General features: G+C 35.9%; 2 protein-coding genes and 1 pseudogene across 2 annotated transcripts; 2 read left to right on the top strand and 1 right to left on the bottom strand.

The window, feature by feature from the left end:
- Positions 1-6,958: 6,958 nt before the first annotated feature.
- On the bottom strand, positions 6,959-17,388 carry LOC110799727 (endo-1,4-beta-xylanase 5-like; annotated as a pseudogene).
- Positions 11,773-12,849, top strand: LOC130465716 (NDR1/HIN1-like protein 10). The gene is given in 4 exon segments (XM_056834577.1): positions 11,773-12,544; positions 12,547-12,596; positions 12,599-12,672; positions 12,674-12,849. Coding segments are annotated over 4 exon segments (750 nt in total). The 5' UTR covers positions 11,773-11,976; the 3' UTR covers positions 12,732-12,849.
- On the top strand, positions 17,252-19,659 carry LOC110799724 (60S ribosomal protein L8-1). Its single transcript, XM_022005003.2, has 2 exons — positions 17,252-17,826; positions 19,185-19,659. The coding sequence occupies exons 1-2, from the start codon at positions 17,387-17,389 to the stop codon at positions 19,525-19,527; spliced, it is 783 nt and encodes a 260-aa protein (XP_021860695.1). The 5' UTR covers positions 17,252-17,386; the 3' UTR covers positions 19,528-19,659.
- The last annotated feature ends 4,330 nt before the right edge of the window (positions 19,660-23,989 follow it).

The raw sequence follows: 23,989 nt of genomic DNA, 5'->3' as shown, positions 1-23,989 counted from the left end.
GTAAACATGATTCGCATTTACCATAATCCTCTAAGTCAAATGGTTCTAGAATTCCTTCCTTTTGAAGTCTTTCTAAGCGTTTCAAGTTTATATGGCCTAATCGACAATGCCACAGATAGGTGAGATCTGAATCATCCTTTTTGGCCTTTTTGGTATTTATGTTATATACTTGTTTGTCGTGATCTAATAAATAAAGTCCATTGACTAATCTAGCAGATCCATAAAATATCTCTTTAAAATAAAACGAACAACTATTGTATTTTATTAAAAAGGAAAATCCCTTAGCATCTAAGCAAGAAACAGAAATGATGTTTTTAGTAAGACTTGGAACATGGAAACACTCTTCCAGTTCCAAAACTAGCCCAGAGGGCAACGACAAATAATAAGTTCCTACAGCTAATGCAGCAATCCGTGCTCCATTTCCCACTCGTAGGTCGACTTCACCCTTGCTTAACTTTCTACTTCTTCTTAGTCCCTGTGAATTGGAACATAAGTGTGAGCCACAACCTGTATCTAATACCCAACAAGTTAAATTAGCAAGTATACAGTCTATAACGAAAATACCTGAAGATGGAACGACTATTCCGTTCTTCTGATCTTCCTTTAGCTTCAAGCAATCTCTCTTCCAATGCCCCTTCTTCTTGCAGTAGATGCATTCGGATTCAGAAGTGGGTTGACTGACCTTCCTCTTTTCAGACTTGGCGCCAGTTTGCTTAGTTGGGCTGGCCTTGTTGCCACCTTTCTTAGCATTCCTCTTCTTTCCAGATTTCTTGAACTTGCCCCCACGCACCATAAGCACGTCTTCCTTATCACTTTTGAGCGTCTTTTCAGCGGTCTTCAGTATACCGTGAAGCTCAGTGAGCGTTTTGTCCAGACTATTCATACTGTAGTTCAGCTTGAACTGATCATACCCGTTATAAAGAGAATGGAGGATGGTGTCTACAGCCATTTCCTGAGAGAACTGCTGATCCAGCCGACTCATATTCTCAATGAGTCCAATCATTTTGAGAACATGTGGACTTACGGGCTCGCCTTTCTTAAGCTTGGTCTCAAGAATTTGCCTATGAGTCTCGAATCTTTCGACCCGAGCCAGATCTTGGAACATGTTCTATAACTCACTGATGATCGTGAAAGCATCTGAGTTGATGAACGTTTTCTGTAGATCTGCACTCATGGTTGCAAGCATTAGACATTTCACATCCTTGTTGGCATCAATCCAACAATTGAGGGCTGCCTGAGTGACCCCTTCGCCTGCGGCTTCGGGCATCGCCTCTTCCAGGACATACTCCTTTTCTTCCTGCATAAGAACTATTTGCAAGTTCCTTTGCCAGTCAAGGAAGTTTTTCCCGCTCAACTTCTCCTTTCCGAGAATTGATCGAATGTTGAATGAATTGTTGTTTGCCATAATTAAAACTACAATTGAAAAAGAATAAACAAATAAATAATCATTCACAATTTCTCTTAATAAACTTAAATTCTAGCATACATGCATAATTCAAAGTTTATTAAGCATTTTATTCAAGTTATGTGTTCCGGCAGGTGTGAATAAAATGATTCCAAGATCCTAAAATCCATTGAAGAATTAAGCACATTATGTATTTAGACTCAATTCTAAAATCTTTTAGGTAAGCAAAAGCCTTTTGCTAATAGTCTAGAAACTACTCTTGGTTGATAGGTACGTCTAAGAACTTATTAGGTAAACCTATCGATTTTGCCACGACATAAAAGGACTCCTTACTTATATCGTTGAGTTTCACCAAAACTAGCATGTACTCACAATTATTTGTGTACCTTACCCCTTTAGTATCGATAAGTAACACCTCGCTATGGCGGAAAACTATTACTAAGATCGATGTAAAGGATATCCAAGTAAGTGTTATTTTGGCATGGCACCTTTTAACTCAATTTTTAAGTTTGGAACTTAAGGCTCTTACTATGTTGGTTAGATTTTAAGTGAACTAAAATCCTTAATCATGCAACATAATCAAGCTTTGATCTCATGCATATTTAAGACATATTTAATAGCAATAAATAACTTAAAGCATGCATAAGATAAATGTGATCTAGTATGGCCCGGCTTCATCTTGAAAATTCAACTTCAAAGTCCGTCTTAAAAATGGATTGGAAACTCCGTCTTGAATTTCACCGTGGGATGCGCCATTTTCTTCAAGTAGGATAAGCTATAATTAAACTAATTACAACTATTTGATGGTACGCAGACCATATTTGAATTGAAAAACAAATTTGGTGCTTTAGACCAATTACATTCAAATTAATGGTACGCAGACCATATTTTCTATCCTATTTGGGTCATACTAGTCACTTCATAACCTGCAAAACAGTACATATACAATATATATACCATTCATCCATTCATTATCATGAATGGCCCACATAATTGGTTAGTTAAAACACATTGTATGCATCACATAAATATTTGCAGCAATTAATTAAGGGCACCAATAATCTACCAATTATTTAGTCCTTATTAATTCTAATCAAGTTGTTTAACCTTAAAGGATTTGTAGACCTAATCAAGAGTTTATGACTAAAATTGCTCCCACTTAAACCAATAAATTCATATGCTTTACTAATTTTAAACATAAAAATGTATTTCTAGTCTAACCGGAAACATACAAATTTAATTAACATTTAGAACTCATATAAATTTATAATTGAATCCACTTATTTAATTTATTTTTCAGTTGGATTTAAATTAAATCAAGGTCTTTAATTTTAGTAAAATAATTAGAATAAATTAAAATTTATAATAATTATAATATTCAAAATGAAAATCCAAGAAAACAATTTAAATTATTAATTTTAAAATTAATTAAAATTACATGAACTGAAAATCTCAAATTAAAATTTAAAACGCGACAATCGTAACACGACGAGCACTTGGGCTTGCGCCCAAGCCTCGTCGAGTGCACGACCAATCGCTGGCCCGTGGCACATCGCAGCAGCAGCCACGCGCAAACGCAGCAAGCCAAGCCACGCTTGCGCGCAGCCTGCTTTCCCGCATGCATCGCAGCAGCTACGGAAGGAGCGCTCGCTCGCTCGCGCGCAAGCAAGCCCTCGAGGCATCGCGTGTTGGTGCGCGGAGCAGCGATCGCTGGGCGACCCAGCTCTCGCCCTCGCGCGCGCGCCTCTCCATGTGCCACGCCATCGCCCATCGCCTAGAGCACACAGCACACACGCACAGGCTCCCTTGCCTTGTGCGCGCGCCATGCGATAGGTTGCTCGCTGCATTCGTACCGCACGGGCGACGAGCTCCCTTGCTCGTCGTCGCGTGCCCGCACTATACAACACCCCCTAAGGGTAACACGTAGCTTCCATTGCTTTGTGCGTGCAACATTCATGAGCGTTTTCATAAAAATTTAAAATTTTTAATTCAAAATTAATGACAAATTAATAAAACATATTAATTTCATAATTTTAGGGCGAAAAATCGAAAATTTATTAATCAATTAATTTCCGATTAACATGGATTCAAATATAGGTCATAAAAATTAAAAATTTAACATAAATTAACAATTTTTATGGTGGATTTTAATCATGGATACCTAATTAAATTATTGATTAATTATGAAAATCAAATCAATTCTAAATTATTCGAATTTCAACAAATTAATCATAATTACAAATTAGGTTGTATAATTAACAAGTCTAGGCATTCATAATTGTTAAACATATACTGTAGGTCAATAAAAACTCAAGATTTATCAACAAGAATCACAAATACTTAATTTAACATCTTAAATTTACAAACTTTTGCGTTCGAAAAACTAAAACCTCCGAAAAGTCATAGTTAGGCTTCGAATTTGGGAATTCTGGGTTCGGCCGAAAAACATTATTTTTGTCAAAATTTTAGAATGCCTTTTACATGCGGAATTGACACAAAAATCACTAGATTTGGATGAGTAACGAAGAAACTGCCGAAAAACTGCGTACATATAATTAAATAAACGCAATTTGCAATTAGTTACGAAAATTAATCACCCCTTTAATTCTTTGCAAATTTGTAAAATTTAACCATGTTCATGCAATTTAGATTATGAAAATAATAAGAGGCTCGTGATACCACTGTTAGGTTATGATACATATGAATAAACATAAATCATGCGGAAAAACCATAAAGCCAGGAAACATATTATTTACACATAATCATATAGCATAATTTAGATGCATACACTTTGTAAAGTGCCCTCCCTAGCTGCGCCCGAACCGAACAAGAACAAGTCTTTAGGACTCCAAGTGTCGTCCCTCCGTAGATAGTCCACAGCACGTCCGGATCCGCCTTAAGCTTGACCAACTAGAATCGCCCTTAAGGTTACTAGGAATTTCGGCTAATTGGGTTGCAAGTGTTTGGCTGATTTTTGCTTGAAAATCTTACCTTTTGAATGAAGGAAATAATGCCCATGGTCCAAGTATGCATTCAATGTTAAGTCTAATAAATGCGGTTCAGTATTAATTAACAAGTTAATAATTCAGTGAGATCAAGTGAGCTGAATGCCTAGCTAGAGGCCGCTTCAATTCAAGTGGAATTAATGATATTAATCCACAGCTTACTCTTGACTGAACCCGTAGGGTCACACAAATAGTACGTAAACGGATCAAGTATTTAATGGCATTAAATACTCCATCTATGGATATTCGGAATCGACGGATCTTGGTTTCAGTGGGAGCTGAGATCGTCACAGGCAAGAAATGAATACTCCGGAAACGATGATATTGCCGGAAACGGAAATATGGATCGTATCGGAAATATAAATATTATCGAAGTCGTAGATGTTACCGGAAACGGAAACATGGTACGTATCGGAAAATATTATCGGAAATGGAAATATTGCCGGAATCGGAAATATTGCCGGAAACGGAAATATTGTCAGAATCGGAAATATTATCGGAATCGGAAAATAGTTCCGGAAACGGAAATATTAAATATTTGTTCGAAACGGAAATTAATTCCGGAATCGGAAATATTAAATATTGTTCGTATCGGAAATGAATTCCGGAACCGGGAATTTAATCGGAAGCGTATCGTACGAATTAGCATCGGACGAGGCCTGCCAGACGAAGGCCCAGCACGAAGCCGGGCCATCGCCCAGCAAGCCAAGCGCAACAACCACACGCCAAGCATGCGACCAGGCCCAGCGCAAAAGCCAGGCCCAGCCGAAGCTTGGGCGCGCTGCGACGAGTGGGCTGGCGCTGTGCGTGGGCCGCAAGGCCTGCGTGCGGTGCTAGCGTATTACTCGAAGTGTGTTACTCGAATCCTAAGGCTACCGGGATTCATCATATGATTAAATCTAATCCTAAAAGATTTAGTTTATTTAATTAGAGTCCTAGTAGGATTATAATTAAATAAATTAGTATCCTAATAGGATTCCAAATCCTTTTCCATAACTCTATAAATAGGTGCCTAGGGTCACATATTCAGAAAGAGTTTTCAAGTATTCAAAGTGAGTTTTTGAGAGAAAAATTCAGTCACACAATTGCCTAAAAGTGCCGAAAATAATAGTACCTTAAGGGCGATTCTAGTTGGTCAATCTTAAGGCGGATCCGGACGTGCTGTGGACTATCTACGGAGGGACGACACTTGGAGTCCTAAAGACTTGTTCTTGTTCGGTTCGGGCGCAACTAGGGAAGGCACGCAACAAAGAGTATGCATCTAAACTATGCTAAATGATTATGTGTAAATAATATGTTTTCCTGGCTTAATGGTTTTTTCCGCATGATTTATGAATTGTCATATGTATCATAACCTAACATTGAATACTTCAAATCTCGATGTAAATATGTGACCCTAGGCACCTATTTATAGAGTTTATGGAAAGGAATTATAATCCTACAAGGATATGAATTTATTAATTAGAATCCTATTAGAACTCTAAATAATAAATTTAATCTTTTAGGATTAGGATTTAATCAATGCACGAATTCCGATAGGATTAGGATTCGTTACGAACACGAGCGTCGCACGACCACGAGGGAAGCACGCACCGCGCAGGCCTTGCGGCCCACACGCATTAGCGCTGCCTCGCAGCCCACGAGCACGCTCAACGCGCGCGCCAGCAGCCTTGCTGGGCCTGGCTTTGCGCTGGGCCTGGCGAGGCTTGTGGCCTTCGTGTTGGGCGCTCGGCTTGCTGGGCGTGGGCCTGGCTTCGTGCTGGGCCTTCGTCTAGCAAGCCTCGTCCGATGCTAATTCGTACGATGCGCTTCCGATTAAATTCCCGGTTCCGGAATTCATTTCCGATACGAACAATATTTAATATTTCCGATTCCGGAATTAATTTCCGTTTCGAACAAATATTTAATATTTCCGTTTCCGGAATTTATTTTCCGATTCCGATAATATTTTCGATTCTGACAATATTTCCGTTTCCGGCAATATTTCCGATTCCGGCAATATTTCCATTTCCGATAATATTTTCCGATACGTACCATGTTTCCGTTTCCGGCAACATCTACGACTTGGATAATATTTATATTTCCGATACGATCCATATTTCCATTTCCGGCAATATCATCGTTTCCGAAGTATTCATTTCTTGCTTGTGACGATCTCAGCTCCCACTGAAACCAAGATCCGTCGATTCCGAATATCCATAGATGGAGTATTTAATTCCATTAAATACTTGATCCGTTTACGTACTATTTGTGTGACCCTACGGGTTCAGTCAAGAGTAAGCTGTGGATTAATATAATTAATTCCACTTGAACTGAAGCGGCCTCTAGCTAGGCATTCAGCTCACTTGATCTCACTGAATTATTAACTTGTTAATTAATACTGAACCGCATTTATTAGACTTAATATTATATGCATACTTGGACCAAGGGCATTATTTCCTTCACAAGGCTTCCAAAGTACAAATCCCATTAGTAACAATAGTTATGAAATGATCTTTGAAAAGAATCATAAGCAATAATCTAGATGATCTAGCTCTGATAGAGGAGTTTAAGCAATAATCTTTATTATTTGGCCTGAATATCGAGCATCCACCTTAAAACTTTGGAAAAGTTTGTGGTGTTGCAATGTAACCCCAAAATCACCATGTAAGAAGAAAACGTTGACGAAACCCTCGGCATCAGTGGTTGCAACCACGTCTTTGTTGTGGTGGCCCCATTCTTTCAACACCTTGTCTACAACATCTCCTGTCGGTAAGTTTTTAAAGTTTGGGTCTACCAGACACAAATTGTAACATTGTTCGCCTTGGGGTGACCATGGTCCCCACATCACAATGCCTTGTACTCCCGGATGGGAATGTACTTCCCTAAGTATTTGTTCAAAGTACAATATCTACAAAACAATAAATATGCCACTGTTGTAAGTTGTAACAGATAAAGACCTTAGGCAAACTAATGTTCGCTTTTTTTACTTAATTGGCTTGCTAGATGAGCTAGATGCATGGTTGTTTCAATGATACACGATGGTTGGTTCTTACTAGAGAAATCACACGATGAAACAATATTGTGAAAATGATTGTGGTTATCGTAACATTTGTTAGTAACAGTGCAACCTTTTAAGGACGGGCTAAAATGATAAATGGGGTAAACAAAAAAGGACATAGAGAATATTCGTTACCTGGCTATCTCCCCTTTTAACATCAAGCTCAGTAATCCAAATAGGTAATCTAAAAGCAGCAAGAATGTCAAGAGTTGATCTCACATATGGAATATTTGGGACAGTAAAATGACTCTCAATCCCAATTCCAAGTTTAACCGCACCTCCAAGGTTACTATATATCTCTTTAAGTTTTAGAGATATCTTGAAGGAGAAGAGTCAGCATCGCCTTGTTCCTCTATTGTGTTATAGTCATTCATAAAAAATGTTGCGTGTTTATCAAGTTAACCCATTTTTTGGAAGAAGACATCAGTTATATTTGCACCAAGCTTGCTTTCGAAGTAATTAAAATGTAAGTTTTCATTGTTAACATCCCATGCTATCACCTTTCCTGAGTACCTGCCAGGACAGTTAAAAGATAATAAAAGTTAATCAAAGACTTGTTAAGAGTATTTAATTAGGAGAATAATACTCTACCTACGGGTGGCCACGAGCCGATCCGAGCCGAACATTAACAAAGTTCGATTTTTAACTATTTGTATATTAAGCTCGAGTTTGGATTGGGGCTCGGTTTTGAACTTCAATTTTGAGGTCGAGTTCGGCTTGATTGTTGGATTCACAGTTAGGGTTCGAATTCGAGCTCTGCTCAAATTGGCTCGATAACATTTCAAGCTAACTATTTTCCGAGCTCTACTTTTATAATTACCTTCACAAGATTGTTGGTAAAAAAAATTAAAAAATCCTATGAATGTATGTGATTGATATCAATATATCATATGTTGGAAATAGTAATCTTGGTTCTAAGATTCAAAAGTAAGAATGTAAAGAAACGAAGTTAAAATTAATAGAGATCCAAATATAATACACTTTATAGTTAAATAGGTATTGGGAAATATAATCAAAGAAGTTTATTTTAGCTCCCAATGATGCGAAAAAGTCAATTGATTCTAAAATTAGTTTTTTTTATATATACAAATATAATTGCTAAGGTTCGCGAGTTTCAAGCCGAACTTTGTAAAGTTATGTTTGAGTACAACTCGTGAACTCGTTAATTAATCAAACTATATTTTCGAGCTCAAGCTCGACTCATTTGTAAACGAACTGAACTTTAATCAAACGAAAATGATAAAGGTCGCAACATGCGACCTTTAAGCCGTGTCACAATAATGACATGGCATGCTTATGTGTCGCGATATAAATAGGAAATTAAAATATTTAACTTATATATTCTATTATACATGTTTCAAAAAAAGGTAGGAAAATCTTAATATTCTAATTTGTTTCCTTCTTTATATTGATTACCGTATTTACATAATTTCATAGTAAAAATATTGCATTTATAATAAAAATATTATGATGACGCATAGTCTACGTGGCGCATACATGTACCAATTAAACTCCAACACGTAAGATTGCGACAACTAAATGTTGTCGCAACTTGCGACCTTTATCATCACCCTTAATCAAATTGATTACGAACTGTTCGCAAGCAGTTCAATTTATGTCCCCCTTGTCTCTACCCTAACTCGTAAACGAATCGAACTTTAACCGATCCGATCCCCAACTGTTCAGTTCGTGTCCACCCTTGTCTCTACCCTGATTCATTCGTAAACGAATCGAATTTTAACCGAACTGTTCATGGACAATTCAGTTTGTGTCCACCCCTGTATCTTACCCTATATATTTGACTTGGATAGTACTCGAAACTGCTGAGTTGAGTCTCTTGTTGGTGGCTGCTAAGAGGTCATTTGAGGATAAATTATTGACCCATCTATCCCATTTGGTACTTTGGGTCTTCCCAAAAGATGTTGTGACCACGAACTGATATCCCATGTTTGGTTGCAAAATCAAGCATGGCATCGGCTTTAGAGTAGTCCTCCTTGCCTTGACTAGTTTCCATACTATACCACTTCATCTCATTCTCAAATGTAGTGACTGTGAACCTTGAAGTGAACCAGTTTTGGTATGCTACATTATTCACTATGTTGTGGTTGATTGAAGCTCCAAAAGGAAAGTTTACATTCTTTAAGGTAATTGGGATGTTTGCATGAGGAATCGGCTTCCCTTTTGAGTTTACAACTTGGAGTTTAACCATAGACTTTCTAACCGTAAAATAATGTAACGAAATTGCAATTATTGACCAATATTTAAGAAATCATATGATATATACTACCTCCGTTTCATAATGATATTTACAGTTACTATTTGCACAAACATGAAGATAAAAATGGGAGAATGTGTAAAAATATGGGTGAATATAATAAAACGTAGAGTAAGTAAAATAAGAGTGTAGAAAGGTGGATGAATGTAAGAAAAAAATGAATAAAGTAAGAATGTGGGTGGAAAGTTGTAAATGTTACGGAGTACTGGATAAATTTTATGTCTAGAAATAGTATAAAGCCTAATGTAATTAAGACATTATAAAACAGACTAAATAGAAAGTGAAAAGATCATTTTGAAGCGGAGGTAGTACATAGTAAGACTAATACGGGAAGATATTTCGAACATTCTCAGTGTTTTGATCTTGATGAGATCTCCATTCTTCTTGGGTGGATGGTTGTAGCGAAACGCTATCAACCCATATATCAACCGATGTATCATTGGTCTGAAAGAGAGAACACAAAATATGGTAAGCTATCAAGTACGGAGTAAGAGTTTGGGTAAAATGTTGGAAAATAAGGCACAAGCCTTTTAATTTTAAAACGTGAAATATGATGTTTTACCTGGAAATAAAATTCAGTTGGGCCTGAAGACCCAACTGTAATGCCACCCTTAAGCATGGACCAACATCCTACTTGGGCCTTGACTGAACCACCTGGCTTGTACCCGTCATTACTCTTGAAAATTGCTTGTGTTGTACTTTTCCTCCCACTTACCTGTATCCAAGCTTTGAAGAAGAGAACAAAAATGAATGAATAAATTGTTATGAAATATAATATGGATGTCCATTATGTCACTCGTCAATGTCTTCGGAATATTATAGGGTTCAGTAAAACCCTAACTATTGTATCCTATATATACCCGGTATTATATGGAATAAGACACACAACACTGTTGTCAAAAAAAAAAAAAAGACACACAACACTATTCTCTCTCTTATCTCTCATGTTTATTCACAACATAAATTAAATTATAAAAGAAAATAAATTTCTTTGGACGGATTATTTTTCTTTGAGATATCAACCCAACGATGATAGTTTTGATGAAAGAATACCTCTTTTTTTTTAGAGCTGATCATCATGGGCCCGGTCCGCTGGCCCGACCCGACCCGACCCGTAAATTAGCGGGTTTTGGGCAGCCTATTCCGACCCGAACTTTTTTAAAAAATTGCGTGCTTTGGGCAACACAAAACAACATTTTTAGTTATAATTTTGGCCCGGTCCGAAAATGGCCCGAAAAGCCCGCTAATTTTGGCCCGAAATAGCGGGTTTTGGGCACACAAATTTGGCCCGAACCTTGGCCCGACCCACCTTTTGATCAGGTCTACTTTTTTTATTCAATTTGTTATGTATTTCTTTTTTATGACATTTTATAATGAATTCATTTTACATTAAAACAAAAACTAGGAGATATCAAAGTCGATAGATTTTGAATTCAAGTACGAAAATGTACATATACTCCATGAGGAAAAAAAGAAGAAGAAAAGTATTGTACTAACTACACTACGAGTAGTTATCATCAACATATAGTAAAATATAAGATGATGGATTTGTAGAAGTTGACAAAAGACGTACCGGAAAATGTGTAAAGTTTATCCTTATCTAAGAAGACCTTCTGGGATACACTGCCATAAGGGTTTGTCCTACTATGAGCCACGATGAAGTTGTTTCCTTTTGCTGATACTCTATACTCAATTTTAACCCCTCCATAAACTGTCTACCCTTTTTGACCATCATTCATTTCTGGGTTCGCAACTATTCCCCCCTTATACTGAGGCTTAGGAGGATTTGCCAAGCACTACAAAATTCAGATCAAATTTAGTGCAATATTTGACTTTACAAAGTTGAACTTTTAATTTTTACCTTATTTTTTAATCGATAAACAACAATTAATCTTGTCAAATGAGATATTATTACAAAAAAAAATGCATGTTATCGACATGTTAAGATTCTATAATTTGCGTTGATACACAACTGGAGATATTAATAGTCAAAATAAACTATTTTTTTTTTGGAAAATTTGTTAATGTTAATCCAACATTTGGCCGATTTTCTTTAATTACCTACGATATATTTTTTAATAATCTCACCTTTACTACCCAACGACTTTTATTGAGTCTAGTAGGTCAAAAAACGGTTGTATCCGGTAAAGTATACTACGTGGCATATTACTGTTGTAATATTAATTAACTTTTTTTTAAAAATTTTTCTTTTTTAACGGATTTTCTCTTTTTCTTTCCTCCTCATTTTTTCATGCTCCCTCTTTCTCTCCTTCTCTGCTTCTTTTCTCCACCATTTTCGCCCATTTCTTCTTCTTCTTCTTCTTCTTCTTCTTCTTCTTCTTCTTCTTCTTCTTCTTTCCTCCACCATTTGTCTCGTCTTTTTTTTTTTTTTTTTTGCATTTTGACAAAAAGTATTCGCCCACTACATTGTAGGGATATCTATTTTCTGCACATTTTGACAAAAGGAAAGAGAGGCTCCTCCGGCGGCTGCTGCTGCCTCTTTGACTGCCTCATCTTCTGGCTCATCGTCCGCCCTCAAAAAATCAAAGTCCACGCCTCCGATGCTTCTCTCACCACCTTCAACTTCACCCAGAACGACAATCTCAACTATAATCTCGCCATCAACTTCAGCATCTGAAACCCGAACCGACGCCTCAGAGTCTATTACGATGCAATCGAAGCAAATGCGATTTACGCCGGGCAAAGATTCAACACTGTACAAGGGTCGGTGTTCTACAAGGGATACAAAAATACAACAGATTTTGGACATGTGAATTTCAGGGGGCAACATATTATTAAACTTGGAAGTGGTGATAAATCTGATTTGAGAAACATATTACTGGTGGGGCTTATGAAATTCAATTGAAGGTGCGCATTTGAGGGTGAGATTTAAACTTGGATTATTCAAGACCGGAACATGAAAGCCTAAGATTAAGTGTGATTGGAGGTTCAATTGAAGGACATTCTGGGCAATTTGAGAGGATTAAGTGCAGCTATGATCTTTGATTCTATTTTTTTCTTTCGTGTTCTTGGTGATTTGGGGATTATTTGATTTGTTTTAGAGGAATGCATAGTAGAATTTATGGTTTACATTTGAATAAAATGTTACACCACTTAATATTCATGCAAACTTAGTAGAAATATTACTGGTTTGATTAATGTTTTTGGGTGTTGATTTGTTTGCTTTAATTTTAATTTATCATTGTTTATTGTGTTTATAACGGTAGGATTTCGTGTTCACCCAGTTTGTTTTGTCAAAGTAATAATCGTTGACTTTGTAGCCGGTAACCGGTCATGTTGGCTCAATAAAAGTCGTTGGTGGTAAAGGTGGGGTTATTAAAAAATATGTCGTAGGTGGGATTAATTAAAGAAAATCGGCCAAAGATTGGATTAATATTAACAATTTTTTTTTTTTTTACGGGTAGTCAAAATAAACTTTATAGACCGTGTAAAGTCAAATCTGCCACTTAGTTTGTTACGGAGTGACTAAATTATTAGATTATGTCAATATCATGTGATTCAAGTACATATAATAATCAGCCTTATGTCTAAATACTCCTAAATGAACTTGCCTTATATCGTAGGTGGTGATCGAAAAACTTACACGAATAATAGCAGTATGATCGTATGATATTGCATCTACCACAATTCCTGATAGTCCAACGAGACAAGAGTCAAGAGAAAATGACTAATATATAAACAATTCAGTAAACAATGGTTACACAAGTTGTTATTATTATTTTTTTTTTTTTTTTAATATGTTAATGAGACAAAAAGACAACACAAATTATAAATGGAGAAAACGTGAACCTGTGAGGCTATGACATATGGCACAGAGGCGAAAACCTCATTGATAACGTTAATGTTTTCCCCTTCAATTTCAAGGTTTAATCTAGGTTTAATACATTCCACTCAATTTCAAGGCTAATCTTCTCGTTAAAATAAAATTAAAAAAAAAAAGGAAAAAACAAAAAAATCTAGCTTTTAACAATGAAGAACAGACAGATCCTACTTTTTTTTTTGATAAACAAATTAATTCATTGATAAAAAGTCATACGACATCTACATAAAGATATAAATCTAACAAATACATAACAATCGAATCAAATAAAAACTTCTTTTCACCATAGCTACGATCGTAGTATATCAAACATTCTGTATACCCTCTTTTATATCGCTGTGATTTACAGCCTTCATTGACGAGGGGGTCTATAGATCTGTTGTAGCCGTGACAAATATGATTTCCGTCTGATTCGTCTGATTGTAGTCGAAAGATTGACATATTCTTCGATCCCGCATAAATCTTTACCAAAGAAACAACCTGAACTAAACTAAACACACAAAACATAACTAAAAACAAACCCACCATAGGGGTACTTACTACACCGAAACAATCAAACCCACCATAGGGGTACTTATTGAGATCTAACGCAAAAACACAACGGAATTGAAAGAGAAGGGGCAGAAATAACCAAATTTCCGAAGAAAATTGGCTATTTCCGCCCTATAAAACCCTAATTTTTGTAAACCCTAAAAAGAGAGATAAAAGAGGGAGAACAGACAGATCCTACTCATAAAGTTGGACACGAGCCATGTTGCATAGGCCCATATGTCAAGCCCGTAAAAAAAAGGGCTATTTTTTTTTACAACGAATGATACTTTCATAATAAATAAATAAATAAAATAAGCAACAAAAAAAGATCACATTTCTTGCACGAGAATTAAGTTGTGCACAAGTCGGGTCGTGTAGGCCTATATGTCGGGCCCTAACAGTACGTGCCTAGAACGGGACAAGGGAAAGTCGTGTCGTATAGGGCTCGTGTCTCTCTTTCATAAATGAGGCCGATATACGGGTCGTCTCACGTTCCGTGTTGGGCTGGATCGTGTCGTACTAGTAAGCTCCCTTATCAATTTAAAGATATGTATGTTAATTGCTTAAAAAATAACGGTGTCGAAGTGCTGGCCAGTTCGTCGTACTCGTGTCAAATTTCTAAAATGATGTTCATACACGGCCCGTGGCCTATAACCCTGACTCACGTGTCGTGTCGGTTTTACAATGGGCTCGTGTTGTGCTAGACCAATTTTATGTCGGGCTCAAACAATAGCAAGCATGCTGGCCCGGCCCATCCCAGGCCTAGCTTTACTGACTCGCGAATGGAAAATTTAATATGTCTAAAACAACAATTGAGACAACGTACCTCCAAAAACAAATAAAGATGATAGAAACATTACTACGTGCGCATTTCCTCCCCGGTCAATCGTCATTTTAATTAGATTATTTACTGCAAACAAACTCGCCTGCATGATTTTAACAATAAATATATATCTATCTATACGTATTATTTAAAAAGCAAAACCACATTTGATTAGTTGACACGTGTCAAGTGTCAACACATTTAATTAGTTGATACGTGTCATCCATTCTTTCCTCCATCAATTTGGTTTTTTAGTTTATTTTTTCTTTGTTGTTTGATATATTATACAACTCCAATCGACTCTTTCACTCCATCTTCCAATTTAATTTATGCATTCTTTCAACTTTCAAAATTTACCTCTATTTAAGTCATATATTCTATCTAAAATCACAAGCTCAATAAAATTAGAATTTAAAAAGATAGACTAAATAATCACTATATAACCGCCCGTTCTTTGAACGGGCTCAAAAGATAGTTATGAATAAAAATAATTAATGAAGAAATTAATGTTAACAAAAGCCCGGGGGGAAATGTTAATATTGTAAGATTAAGGAGACTAACCAATATTATGAACTTCCCCTATAAAAAAACAAATATTACGAATTTCTCCTTAAAAAAACCAATATTATGAATTGAACACAATAGATTATATATAGAGAAGAAGCATTGTTTATAAATATTATTATTATTAGGGGTAACTTATTTTTTTTTGATGCTAAATAAACTTTTTAGGAGCAACTATTATTTTTTTTAATGCTAAAAAGTAATTTTAGGGGTATGCTAAATTTCACCGTCCCTAAAAATAACTTTTAGAGGCTACCATAATTAACTAATGCTAAAAGGCACTTTTAGAGGCCATAAAAAAATGAATTGCTTCAAGGTGTTGCCTCTGTATCTAAATTTTCTTGTGTGAGATATCGTCAAAATAATTACGAAGTTCGTGTATTGTTTATTTGTTTTGCATTCACATGCGTCCACTTAATTATAATTTTATGTGCTTCTCTCTCCCTTTTCCTTGCTCTTTAGTCTTTATGTTCATTATCCACACATCAAAATTTACATTCACTTGAATTCAGAAAATATAAGTGAAAGTTACGAAACAATACATTTAGAGATGTGTGGACTCATAAAAAATAAAATTTGTAACCATATCTTCTATTAAAAACAAAATAAAATTCATATGTATTAATTAAGAAATAGACAAGTGCCATGCATATTTTTCCGTTTTAAAATGTTGGTATAATTTATTTATTTCATATGAATATTTGATTTGATTTATTTTATTTTACTTTATCTTATCTTAATTTTTTATTTATATTTAATAATAAAAGTTGAAAACGTCATAATTTTTCTATAAATATGGTTCTTAACGAAAAATACGAGATTCTTAGATTCTTAGGTTGGTTTTTACCCATGTACTCCGTATATGCAATACAAAATTTTATATAGGGTCGTCTTACACAAAAAACCACCTTGGTGTCATGTAAGTTAATCAATGAAACCAATTAGTTAAGCAATTGAACCAATTAGTTAAGTGATAGAACCAATTAATTAAGCACTTGAACTAATTAATTAAGCATTAAAACCATTAGTTAAGCAATGCAAATAGAACTGTAAAAAACCGACCCGACCCGAAAACCGACCCGAGCCCGACCCGAAAATACTGGGTCATGAACAAGTTTTTGTGACCCGTAACCCGATTTTATCCGAACCCGAGCAACCCGAAAAATAATGGGTCGAAACCCGACCGAACCCGTTTTGGACCCGACCGATTGAAAACCATTGTATTTATAGTAATAAATGAAATTATGAGAAAATTTAAGCATAATAAACACGTTTTTTTTTACTATTGTTGTGTGTAATATGATTTTAATTTGAATTATACGCCATTTTATGGTTGAATTTGACTACATATAAACTTGTGTAGGAAAATATGTGAATTTGTGCCCATATTTGTATATTTATCACCTAAATTAATGAAAATATGATGCGTATTTTAAAATCTCTCAACCCGTTGGGTCGACCCGAACTCGAAAGTTCTGGGTCTTGAACAAGCATTTATAAACCCGAACCCCAAAGTGTCCGACCCGATTCAACCCGAACCCGAAAATAATTTTTTTACAACCCGACCGACCCGTTTAACAGGTCTAAATGCAAATAATTAGTTAGACACCATAATAATTAATTAAGCAATTAAAATTAATCGCAAAATTAATTAAAACGGATTAACCACTTTCGTAATTCAGCCCAGAACCAAACCCAAACTCCAAAAGCCCAAAACTAACATCACCGCCGTAAAGCCCTAACTTCATCAAACCCCATTTCATTTCCTCAAAACTTCAAACCCCATCCCATCACACCCCCGCATAAAGCCCTAGCTTCATCCTCCCCCATTTCATCCAGTTTTCCACCGCACTCTCCCAGAAAAACCCATCCATATTTTCTCTGTCCTTCCTCACCGCCGCCATGGGAAGAGTTATCAGAGCTCAACGTAAGGGAGCAGGGTCCGTCTTCAAGGCCCACGTCCACCACCGCAAAGGAGCCGCCAAGTTCAGAACCCTCGACTTCGGCGAGCGCAACGGTTACCTGAAAGGAGTCATCACCGAGGTCATCCATGACCCAGGTCGTGGTGCTCCCCTTGCTCGCGTCACTTTCCGACACCCATTCAGGTACAAGCATCAGAAGGAGCTGTTTGTTGCTGCTGAGGGTATGTACACTGGTCAGTTTATCTATTGTGGGAAGAAGGCTAATCTTATGGTAGGAAATGTTCTTCCGTTGAGATCTATTCCTGAAGGAGCTGTCGTTTGTAATGTTGAACATCATGTTGGTGATCGTGGTGTTCTTGCTCGTGCTTCTGGAGATTACGCCATTGTTATCTCTCACAACCCTGATAATGATACCTCTAGGTATATCTTCGTTTTTTTTCGTGTTGGTTATTTTCTCAATTGATTTGATTTGTTTTCTAGGGTTTTTTAGTTTGTTTTGGATTATTTTTACTTGTTAACCTGTTTTTATATGGGTTTGTTAAATTTGGTTGATTGGTAAAATTTGGTTTTGAAAATAGTAATTTGGTTTGGATTTGTGAAAAGAATGATACCTACCGTCTTCACTTATTTTTCATTTTTTTTTTAAATATTTTCGCACCATGAATTTTATTTGTTTTCTATGTTTTTTTTTGTACATATATGATTGAGTGATTTATTTGTTCTGGAACGTTTTTGTTTGTTAATCTGTTTTTATATGGGTGTTTGAAATTTGGTTGATTGGTATTGTATGCGACATGGTAATTTGGTAAAAATTAGATCTTTTGTTGTGTGATTGGTACTTTTGAAGATTGTAGGTTTATATTTATTTTCATTGGATTTGATATTGACTTTGTACGCGTTCTTGTTTTTGTATTACTAAACGGAGAGTACTTAGATGTGAGTCTTTTGTTGTATAATGAGTGTTCTTTTGAGTTTAGAAACCAGTCTTTTGTGTTTGTAGATTTGTATATATGGAAATTGGATTCGGATATAATGGGGTTTTGTACATTGCTTGATATGCTTATGCTTGTGTGCTGTCAGCATGTAAATGTCACAGTGCGATACAATACAGATTGAATTGAGTCTTGTGCTCTTGCTGAAGATGGTTTTTGTGATGATAACCCTATAAAAACTGTGGTTCATGAGGTCATGATTTGTTTTCGTGATAAATTGAGGATGTACAAGATGGCTAATTTCGTATATTTAGGGATTAGGGTAGTGCAATTAGTGAATTTGTGAATCTATCTAAGATTTTTCATGTTAGGTCGAAGTCCTGTTTTTGAGTTGTTTTTCGCTTGTGGGTTTAGAGTTTTCAGAAATTATCATGGTTATCTGTTATTATCTGTACAGTCAATTTATATGGTCATGAATCATGCATGGTACTTGATGACAGTGCTATTTATGTGGATTAACGGTGCCTTGAAGTTTTTGGGGTTAGGTTCATGTGATTGAATTGTATTCATTCATAATATGTTAGGTAGAATGAGGTTAATTTTGTTCTTGGTAATTGCCTCTAGTTAAGTGATTTGATTACCCTTCTCATTTGTGTCTAATGAGACTAATTGTGAACCACCAGACGATGTTAATGTAGTTTTAGTGTGATGATTGCATTCTTTCTGCTAATTTGGGTATTAGATTCTTTTTAATGAGCTTGAAATGTCTACTTCAACAATTGTTAAACCATTGAAGTACGTGATAACCAAAATCCCGTGTAATGAATTCTTTTGTGGTTGTTATAGGATCAAGCTCCCATCCGGTTCCAAGAAGATTGTCCCAAGTGGTTGCCGTGCTATGATCGGTCAAGTTGCCGGTGGAGGACGTACCGAGAAGCCAATGCTCAAAGCAGGAAACGCGTACCACAAGTACAGAGTGAAGAGAAACTGCTGGCCTAAGGTTCGTGGTGTTGCTATGAATCCCGTTGAGCATCCCCACGGAGGAGGTAACCACCAGCATATTGGTCACGCTAGTACCGTTCGCAGAGATGCACCACCAGGGCAGAAGGTCGGTCTTATTGCTGCCAGGAGAACTGGTCGTCTTCGTGGACAAGCTGCTGCTAATGTTTCAAAGAGTGACAAGGCTTAAGTTATTTATCATCATTTTGATGTTTTCAATTTTGTTATTTGAACAAGTTGATAGTACTTATTTTGAAGACTGAGTTTTGTTAGACAGAGTTTATGTTATGGTAATGGTAGTAATTTCTAAAAATTATCCAGATTTTTCTCTCTTCTCTGATTCTGCTATATTCTTTTTCTTTTTTCTGTAGATTACTATTTCCACAGAGATGTCTTTATTTTTGTCCTTCATTTAATCGGAAATTCTGCTTGCATTCAGCGAGGAAAGTAATTATATGCGTTGTCTTCATTATGCATGGCTTTGAGCAGTGTATGAGATAGTGAGGAAGCTGGAATAAAATAAAAACCATTTTGATGCACGGAGGCTGTTGTATGAAGGTTTTTCACATAATTGTTGTCTGAAAATTGTTCCATTAGTTGTATTTAAAAAACCATGTTGTGGCCCTGTCATAAGCTGTCATATAATCATATCTGCGTTAGCCATTGTAAGTTTGTAACTCCGTTATTGAAGTTGTTAAGTCAGTTAAGTGTATTTCTGTCTTTATACTATTGAATTTCACCATAAGAAAATTTTGGTCTCATACTTAAGCCACTACAAATGTTTATAATCTCTTTTATCTTTACAAATTAACTAGATTTGGTGTCAAACTTACAAGTACTAGGTCATGTCTAACAAGTATATTTGAATATTTTTTTTGATGATGAAATTTATACTTTTCAGTCTATCAGTTCATATCGCAACTGTTTTCACATGCGGGGTAACACCTGAGAAGTGCCATTTCTGTATTCCTGAGATTGCCACACTAATGAAGACCCTGACAGCATTTGGAAACTTTTCGAATACATTGGTTATTATATTTCACTTTAACATGTAGTAGTGTTTAAAGTAAATCTTCTGTAGAGGATTTAATATATATACTGTATATGTGGACAACTAAATCTGGACATCTCATGAAATAGAATTGATATCTCCGTGGTGTTTCATGTATTAATATCATTTTGAAGGATTTCAGACTCAAGACTCAAGCATCCTTCTTATGCGATACAATGTGTGAGAAATCGACAGTCCATGCTTGAAGATGTTGCTGCTTTGGACTTGGCTGATTCTTATGGTAAACCTTGTTACATGTTGGTTGTTGTAGATCATATGCCTATTGCCGAGAGCTGACATCTATCTGATTTTGATTATATTGCTCAACTTCATCTTATAACAAGATTTCTACAATTCTTTCTCCCTTTGCCTTGTGGTTAAATAGTTTTTTTTTTTTATTGATTTTTCTCATAGGGGTGGTTTATATATTTGGATTCCCTTTTCCTTGATTCCATTTGTCTGCTTCTTGAGTATTCGTTCTTATTTTCGTGTTAACCGGAGGTACTGATGTTGATATTATTTATGTATGTCCTGTAGGTAGAGTATGTGTGCCTAAACAAGTGGTTATTGAGAAAGACCCTACATTGATTCCTGCTGAGGTTGGATTGAAACTTCCATATATTAGGTATGAAATCTTTGTCGAATTTCTGGCCATAGTAAATCGCTGCTTTGTTAGTGTCTTTCTTGAGCAATGAGCATTGGTTGGCTGTAAGGCGTGTAGCTTCTTACTTTCTTAGGGAGGTAAATGATCTGGTATAGTCTTGTAAGGCACAAGGATAACAATGATTAATGACTGATGATGAGCCTTGAATGGTGGTTAGATACTTAGATGTTGGTGTTATGTACTATTGCATCTGAGCTTTCCGAGGTATTGGGAAAATTATGATGCTTACCCCTACGGCCCTACCTGGCTACCTGCCTTTAAATAGGTTCTCAGTCAGTTGCAAAAGATTCAGGGCATTTGGCAAGCAATTAATTTTTCTTGTTGTGTTTCTTTTGTTGGTTAAGTCTCCATGTTCCAAGGCAAGCTAGGAACTTATGGAGATAGAAAACACTCTAAACAGAATGTGCGTAATAGCTTCACAGTTAGGATGTTGGTATTTGTACAGTGAGAACATGCGTGATAGGTGTGGGAAGCTATCAACGGCTGATATATCTCATTACCAGAAGGTTTGTTTTTCAGGTATTTTGGTAAAGAATATCATCTGATGATATTTTGTCCACTTTTAGGCACGGAAATATGGAGTTGGCGCTGCAATGCCGGGCTTTATTGCACGTAAATTATGCCCAGATCTGATCTTTGTTCCAGTAGACTTTGAGTACCTTAACTAGAAAAGATAAAGATGTTTTCTACGAGTTACCGCCGATTATTACTTTTTTTTTATTGGCTTATAATCCAATCCTGCATGATCATTCTTCAGTATTTCACAGATACGACCTTAACTTCATTTCCGCCAGTTTAGATGAAGCATACCTTGATATAACTGAGGTCTGCAGAGAAAGAGACGTGAGACGTGAGACGTGAGAAGTGATGATGTGAGTATCCTAGCAGATGAATCTGTCCTATTATTCTTCTGCTTTGATTTATCTGTGTGCACAATTCAAGTTTCTGTATGACTGAATGCCTTTCTTTCCCTTTTTTGTATACTTTTTCACAAAAGGTTTTTGGTGAGATCAGAAGAAGTGTTTTTGAAGAAACTGGTTTGACATGTAGTGATGACATTCATATCCTCCCTCCCGATAAGAAAGGTATCTCTTTGCTTTTGTATAGAAGGCTAAGAAGGGCCCTTCAAGTTTGGTAGTAATTGAGAAATATAAAACCTGTAATCCCCCATAATTTTATACATTTTATTTATATATTTTAACGTATATTTAATATATTTAAATAAGAATTTATGAATTTTAGAAATAAATATATAATTAACGTATATCTATTTATTACATTTTAAAATATTTTCAATGACTTACGAAATCAAAAATAATTTTAGAATTTTAAGTTGAATAGAATTTGAATTACGAAAATCGATTGAATTTAGAAAACGATCCTATTCAGTTTTGGATTCGAATCCTAAAAACCAAATCCTAATTCTAGCCCATTGTGCAAAGCCCAAACCATAAAAACCCAAAGCAATCCTTCCTTCCCTTACTCTAATTCACGTAAAACCAAAGCAAGCCATATCCTCTCTCCCTCCTTCAATCTCACGTACAGCAACAAACCCTCATCCCTCTCACAGCCGTTTTCTCTCCTCCCTTCACGTCCGTCGCTAGCCAGCCGCCGGATCACCGTCGCTAGTCACCGCCGGTAAGCCATCGCCTCCCCTTCTCGGTCGTTCCCTTTTCTTTTTCGTTCCCAATGTCGTTCGTCCTTCCTAACTCCCCTCCTCTTGTTTGATTTTCGCACAGCAACACCCGCGACAGCAACCAGCCATCGCCGCTGCCGCCTCGTGCACACTTTTTGGAACTTTTACCCGATACAATACATAACAAGTTATGCATTAGTCAGTGCAAAATACAAAAGGGTGGAAGTATAAAAGAGGAGAGAAAGTACGGAGTATGTAATAACTCCCTACGTACTCTCTCTGTTACATAATGATGTTCCAATTCAAAATTTTGACACTATCCACAACTGAAGAGAATCTTCTAAATTCTTTCAAATACATAAGAATTTTATTTTTAATGTGTGGTCTTGTTTGATTCGTCTCGATGAGTACTTTAAGAATATCACATTTTTATAATTTTTACAAATGTATAATTAGAGATAAAAATGATACAAAATGTGCATTGATACGTTTGAAAAACATAAAATGGAAAACAATTATGGAACAGAGATCGAGAGTATAGTGTAAACGTTATTTATTTGTTAGTGATAATTTTTTTCATTTTAATAAAAATTATCCCTTCACAATCTCTCATATTATATAAAAGTAACCACGCAACATTCAAAATGTTTACAAATCCAAATTTATTTCATAATAGAAAAAGTTAATAAAACATATTAAAAGTTACTAAAAACTAGGTAAAAGTTACCCGAAGTTCAGGTGCATAGAACATATTATATGTACACAGTGCACAGTGCAACCGGGTGTACCCAATAATTTTCAGCATATTCCTGCTCTGGTTTCAGTTTCAATTTCCATGAACCTATTAAAATAGATTCCGATTACAATTTTCAAGAACCTATTGCAACATATTATGCTTTCTAAATATTTTAATAAATACGTACCCTATTGTGCTCACCCATGCCAACTACCACATGCAATGATAGAATCATACATCTGTGGTATAAAAATATTAGTTCATTTACTTCTTCAGTAAATGACCATGCAATAATTAAATTAACACTTAAAAATATTAATCAAGCAAGTTTCTGAAATATTAATTATATTTAAATTTGGCTTTAGTTTCTGAAATGTTCTGCCTTTTCTTCTCTAATTGTTTAAGATAATTGGGCTGCTATTGGTAGTAGCAAGACATAAGGTTTCTTTTCCCTTTCTGTTTCTATATAATTTGGATATTTCAAATAAAAGTGGTGTTTGTTCCTGTTGAGTTCCCTGTATTGAGGATTATAAAAATTATCTTCCTCACTTTTCATTTTCCTGAA

Source organism: Spinacia oleracea, chromosome 1 (assembly GCF_020520425.1).
Source record: "Spinacia oleracea cultivar Varoflay chromosome 1, BTI_SOV_V1, whole genome shotgun sequence".
Classification (NCBI taxonomy): domain Eukaryota; kingdom Viridiplantae; phylum Streptophyta; class Magnoliopsida; order Caryophyllales; family Amaranthaceae; genus Spinacia; species Spinacia oleracea.
The sequence above is the reverse complement of the archived record's forward strand: the minus strand, read 5'-3'. Positions and strand labels throughout refer to the sequence as shown.